The following is a 6,582-nucleotide window of genomic DNA, read 5'->3' on the forward strand; positions in this document are numbered from 1 at the left end:
TATCTATCTATCTATCTATCTATCTATCTATCTATCTATCTATCTATCTATCTATCTATCTATCTATTACCAGGTGTGCTAGCTAGGTAGCCACTAGTTAGGTAGCTAACATACCTACTGGTACTTAGTTAGGCTTGTTTGACGTGTTTTCTTTCAGAAGTTGTCTGAATTGTGGATGGAAAGAATATTTAACTTATGTAAAGTTACCATAACAGGTGATGTTCCTAGAAACGGCAAGACCAACAGAAACAAATGTTTTGGTTGTTTTTTTAATCAACTTCCATTTGCCTCTTTCTGAACAACTGGGATAAATCATGTACATTTCACTGTGCATTTACATAGACATTCCCTAGAATATGGATGTGAATCCYATGTTTTGCTAAGTCAACATATTTATTTAGGCATTGTGATGTCTGTAAGAGAAAAGAGTCCAGCTMTCATTGTTAAGCAAATTTAAATAAGTAAAATAAGTCAAAAATATGAATTTATTTGGATTATTTTCATGTTTGGTGTAAAACTAGCACCTGTTAACAGCATATAACGTTTAGATTTAAATTAATTTGTTACCAATAAGTAATATAGATCAACAAACATGGTTTTATTATGCTAAATTTTGCAGAGCTGTGTCAAAAATGCTGTAATGTATTTTTAAAGTTTAAACTTACCTAATTATACCCTATACTCTAAATGTGAATGCAGTGTTTAGCTGCATCAAAATTTTGTAAGATGACAAGCATATTTTAAGATCTGTTTGTATCCCCTCCCTTTTAGGGCAGGAAGAATCGGTGGCCACCTTCAAAGGCAATGAGTTCTTCAGCTACAACCTTTCTCAGACCCCCATTCAGAGCAGTTTGGATGAAATCACGCTGTCCTTCAGGACCCTGCAGAGGAATGGCCTGCTGCTTCACACAGGAAAGTCAGCTGACTATGTCAATCTGTCCCTGAGGAATGGAGCTCTGTGGCTGGTCATTAACCTGGGCTCTGGCGCTTTTGAAGCCCTGGTGGAGCCTGCCAGTGGAAAATTTAATGACAATGTCTGGCATGATGTGCGAGTGACACGCAACCTCCGCCAGGTTGGTATAAATCTGTTTTCTTTGCTTTCCATACCTGCTGAAACTTGCACTTTTGTGTGAAAAGGTTAGTTTTAGGCATACTTGTATGATTTGTGTTGATAAAAGTGCTGACATGAAAATAAATAAGAGAGAATATGACAGTTTCATATGCACCTTGTAGGTATACCTAGTTATAAATTAAAAAAATAATAATAAAAACTATGTATGTATGTATATATATATATATATATATATATATATATATATATATATATATATATATATATATATATATATATATATAGTAAACTGCCTGACCAACGGGGGCCAATTGGGGAGGCCATATACTTTTTTAGGAGTTGCTATTGCCCCCCTTGGCCCCCCTTCCTAGTGGTGCCCCTGTTTGATTGGAAATTTACCATTTTTTACTGCAGTGTAGCTTTTTTAAATGTAATCAAAGTGATGTTTGTCTTTCTATTGAATTTTTATATTTTCACAAAATCATCTTAAGCAAAAAGCTAAAAAAATGTAGTTGCAGTAAATGTTGCAACATTTCAGCAGCATGTTGATGTTTGTAAAAGAGGAAGCAGAGGTTTTAAAATGACTAAAGCTTCTCCTTGGGTTCAACGCTGTATTGCTCCACTTACTGTGTTGCAGCCAAGAACTACTCAGCCCTAAAATTGCATATCACTGAGATGGACAAGGTGCCGAATTCCCAAAATAATTTACTGCCATGATGTGTCTGTTCAGAGTTACCCTGCTGGCATTCCTCTCTGACTTGCAATCATTTTAAAACTAGTRCCATTTCACAGTGACGTACAAACAKATAAAAAAACTGATTTATTGCAAACTGCTGTGCTACTAGATGGTTGACAAAACTGCACATAATTAGTCTTCTTTTCAGTAAATGTTGTTATTAAGTGTCATCATTCTTGTCAATCCCGTTTACACTAATTGTATCTAACAAGCAGTAAAAATAAATTAATATTGTAATTAAAACATCCTCTCTGCTTGACAAGGTGTTTATTAGTATTGATTGATGATCCAAGTGTTAGCCACCACCACTGTCTTGATACTCAGTAGAGTTCATTCATTCTTGTTATATCTGGCATGTTCAAAGAGGAAAACAATAAGAYCATTCATTTTTGTTCGTGCGTCTTCCAAAATAAAATTAAATTCTTTAGTTTTTATTATTTTTATTAYTCACAACTCAAGTTATTGGCCAGGCCTAAAGGCTGCTACATACAAAATGAAAAACATATTTTCTTGCTCTCATGGTTGTGAAATTTCTTTTTTTTCCCACATTTTATACTGCAAAGAGACACTGMAGTGAGAACTCTTTCCAACTGCAGCACATTGACAAAGTTCTGTCAACCAAGAAGCATTATTTTGCAAATTTAACACAGGACCACCAGTGTWTCTGACAAATGGTCCCGAAACATGTCCTTAAGCCAGTCGACCAAGGAGGACCTCTTTCCTAGCAAGCCACAGAGAGCCGCCTGTGTCTCCATGCTGTCTCCTCCACACACACAAAAAATTGCAATCTTCGTCCACGAGTTCATAGACTACCTTTTGAATTTTTCTGAACCCCCCCCCCCCCCCCCCCCAATTTCTGACCAATCACGCAATACTAGTTCTTTATGGGAGTTGTGCACAGTTCTTGGAGGCAGTGCTAAAATAATAATTTATTTTCATCATAACCACATCAGTGAGGAAAACATTTGGCATATATCATTGCATTTATTTATATTTGCAAACTTTTTACAAAGAGACCACCATTGTTTTTGTGAAATGGGCACACTCCTTCTCTAGCTATCCACACAGGAAGCCCCCTCTATCTCCACGCTGTCTTCTCCACGTAGGGAAAATGTTTGGGACTTCTTATAAATATAAATATAAATATAAATTTTGGCTTTGTCTAATTCCTGGAACCTACAAATCGAAAGCTAGCATAATGGTAGATGGTTGTAATATTTAAAGCCATTTGGCTCACAAACAGTAAGTTCAATTTATTTTTTATCTAAACTAACAAGCTAACATCACATGTCCCTGTCAAGGGTTTCACAAACAAACAATATGTCACCTACTGTTTGCTTCAGCCTGGAGAGACATGAGATGATTTTTGATCTAGTCTGAAGTTCCAAGGAGAAGTGGAGTTATGGTAACCTTCATGTTGCAACCGCCATCTTGTGCGATCTAGAAATGCATCATACTCAGTGTTGCTATAGATTTCTTTTTAGGTTTCTTTTACAGTTTATTCTATTTTTAATTTTGAGTTGACTGTCAGATGGTGCAGACGAACACCTTGATCCTGAATTGTTAACCGTTTCTTTGGAACAACCCAACATGTGCAGCTGTTGTCACAATATCCTGCAGGCAACCAGAAGCTGCAGCTGGAGCTTTGACCTTGCTGCTGGGAAAAATAAAAATAAAAAAGCACCTTACAGCAACTAATGTCAGTTTTAGAGGGAAAAACATGCATTCAAGCTGCAGCAGTTTTACTCATGTCCTTTTTAGGATCAACTAATACATCATATCAGCTGATATAAAATAGATTACGTGTGATATTACTGTTTAACAGTGAAATTAAAAAGTGAGCATTAGTTACAATGTAAACATTTAATCAGACCCTAAATGAGTATTTTTTGAGTATGTTGAAAGGTGTGAATGTATCATTTGTACATAAAATGTAAACAGATGTGGGACTCGGTTGTCTTTAGAGTATATTTAAACTTTTAAAATGAGTGACTGTCTTGAGTCCAGCAGGACACACTTCTGTACAAGATGGAAATATAAAAAATATCGAGGCACTAAACTTCAAACAGCAAAGATCTTTTTAATTGGGGTTCTGTGGAAAGTTTATGAACTATTAATATCTTCCTAATAACAACTGTTGTACATAGCTTTTTTGGCCAACCTCAGTTTGGAGAAAAGTGTGAATCATTTTGTCCTTTAAGTGCATCTGAGTGGTTTAGGTACTTTTATACACAGCATCATGCATCAGGCACTCTGGATAGATTTAGGTTGAGACGAGGAGCAAAATCATCAAGATCAGAGCAACAATATACTATGGTATTTTCTATACCCAGATCATTAGCTCATCAACCCTTTTTCCTTACAGTTAGTTAATTAAAACATTAAAGACCCTTCCTTTTCGTAACGCAACACGTGTAATAGAATATCTATTTTGTTGTGTTGTTGACTTTGTTATATTTAGATTTTTGTTACATTGTTTTTTTTCTCCTTTACAATACAGTTTTTGATTTGCAACTTTTTTAAACAATTGTGCATGAGAAGGTAATATGGAAATGTACATATTTTTACACTGTTTATATTGTTTGGTTACTTTGTCCTGTCACTTATCATAATTAACTAAAATCACAAAACTATTCAGTTATGAAAATTAAATTTTAATTTAATTAACTTTTATTTTACCAGGCAAAACATTAAGAATAACTTCTTATTTACAATGCCAAGTAAAAAAGTATCCGTATCAGCATCATCGGTATTAGAATTAATATTGGCATCAGTATCAGCTTCAGTGTCTGTATCAGGATCGATATCTATATCGTTGTTAGTATTGGTATTTTTATCAACATCAGAATTTATAATGACATAAGTGTCCATATTGACATCGGTATCGACACCAGTCTCTGAATTGGTGGTACCAGCCCTGCATMTACTTGCTATCAGATCATTACATTGTCCTAGTATCTCCCGCGCCTAATAGAAAAGATGTGAAATGTCTCTTCAYGAACATGTTCTGGTTGTTTTTACGAGACAATGTTCTTAAAAATTCACTTGAACCACATCTGAACCGAATATATTCAACACAAGTTTGCCTCGTGCTATCTACATGTCAGTTGTTTTTTTTTTCTAAAGCAGCACCCATTTTGTGTCGAACCGTCTCATCATCGCCGATCCGTTCTCCACCTGTCACACAGACGTGTATAGGAGCTCCCATCTTCCTCCTCCTCCTCRTCATCTATTCCCTCAGCCTGACTGCCGGAGGAGCGGCAATCCAATGCTCGCCACGTCACTTAGGCTTTCAGGCATGCATTTGATCCCTGTGTAAATTGCTTTCCCCTCAGATAAGTTACCTCACTGACATGTAGATAGGGGGAACTGTAACTCCTCAGAGATTGCAGGTGGAAACATTTTATTAGACACGGAGGTGCTTTTGAAGCGAAAAATCCTCAAATTGCTTCCCCTTTATTTTCATTTGCCTCGTCTTTAAGTCAGGGACCAACTAGTTTGAGTGTTTCCCCATTGAAACCAAACTAAAACCTCTCTTTGTGGCTCCTGAGTGTTAGAAATWGCTCATTTTGTCACTCAGTGTGAGAATTTCTGATTAACGGTCAGCTTTCAGTTGTTTTTTTTGTTTTTTTTTTCTTTCTTTGCCATCCAGGACTGTTGCCTGAATCTCAAATTAATCATGACCTGCTGGTGTAATTCTCTTTGAATGTATTGATTCCTTCCCTCTGATTTTCAGACGCCAGTTTGGTAACAGTATACGTGTGCAGGGCAATATAATATCAGACACTGGCCATGCTTTTTTTTTCATTACTGTTGAATAAAAGAGAACGATTCCAGATACGATCGCTTTTCTTATTTCTGGCTTTTTGGGTCAAAGGTCAGCTGAAGTCTTGAACAAATCAATAACCAAGATAAACTTGTTTTATCTCTGTGACTTCTGAACATACCTTTCATTTCTTTCTGTRGTGACTTCATAAATCACATGAAAGGCATTTCTTCCTGCGAGACACTTTTAACTCAGATGTTTCATTTTTTTCTTTTTATTGTTAATGCCATGGTTGTTTTTAAGTGAAGTTCTATGAAATATCTGCAAACGATAATATCTTACCTGCTGCAGATTGCCGATGAGCTAATGGCTAGTCCAACTAGTTTAGAGATCTGTAACCTTTACAATTACAAGGGCTACTTATTTATTCCCTTTGGTTCATTAATAAAATGTGTCCAGAGCTGCACAACTGTGACTATCAACTGGTGGCTCATGGGCCACTTTATGTTTGTTGAAGGGGTGGGTAATGGCCAATGGGGGTGACCTATTATAAAATTGAAAATATATAGTGAATTTGAACATTTAACATTTTTTTGCCACTTCAGTAGAAAGCAGAACTGAATATCTGAATATTAGTATCTTAGCTTCTTCATTATCAGTGGCTTTTTTAATATGAAAAAAAGAAAGAGGAAAAAGTTGAAATGTAATGAGAGAGTGAATGAGAGATTAGAAGATATGTGAAATATATGTTGAGAAAACACAAAACAGCACACCCGACTTCTTGGCTCCACACCTACAAAAACAAAGATAGCAAAACCACAGCAACAAAAATCATATCTATATAATTAAAATGACTATAGCCTTGCTGAAAACCATACCCATATAGATATATAAATTTATACATATACACATAAACATACCCATATTTACATATCCATATACTTTCGTATGTATGTATGTATGTATGTATGTATGTATGTATGTATGTATGTATGTATGTATGTATGT

The 6,582-nt window shown here is 35.6% G+C and overlaps 1 protein-coding gene across 8 annotated transcripts in view; it reads left to right on the forward strand.

The window, feature by feature from the left end:
- nrxn2a (neurexin 2a) overlaps positions 1 to 6,582 on the forward strand; it is a 207,942-nt gene that overhangs the window by 79,895 nt on the left and 121,465 nt on the right. For all 8 annotated transcript variants that reach the window (XM_014003140.1, XM_014003145.1, XM_014003142.1 and 5 more), the window contains one exon: positions 772 to 1,073. In XM_014003140.1, coding sequence (XP_013858594.1) covers positions 772 to 1,073 — 302 coding nt within the window. The remainder of the gene's footprint in view (positions 1 to 771; positions 1,074 to 6,582) is intronic.

Source organism: Austrofundulus limnaeus, unplaced genomic scaffold (genome assembly GCF_001266775.1).
Source record: "Austrofundulus limnaeus strain Quisiro unplaced genomic scaffold, Austrofundulus_limnaeus-1.0 Scaffold17, whole genome shotgun sequence".
Taxonomy (NCBI): Eukaryota; Metazoa; Chordata; class Actinopteri; order Cyprinodontiformes; family Rivulidae; genus Austrofundulus; species Austrofundulus limnaeus.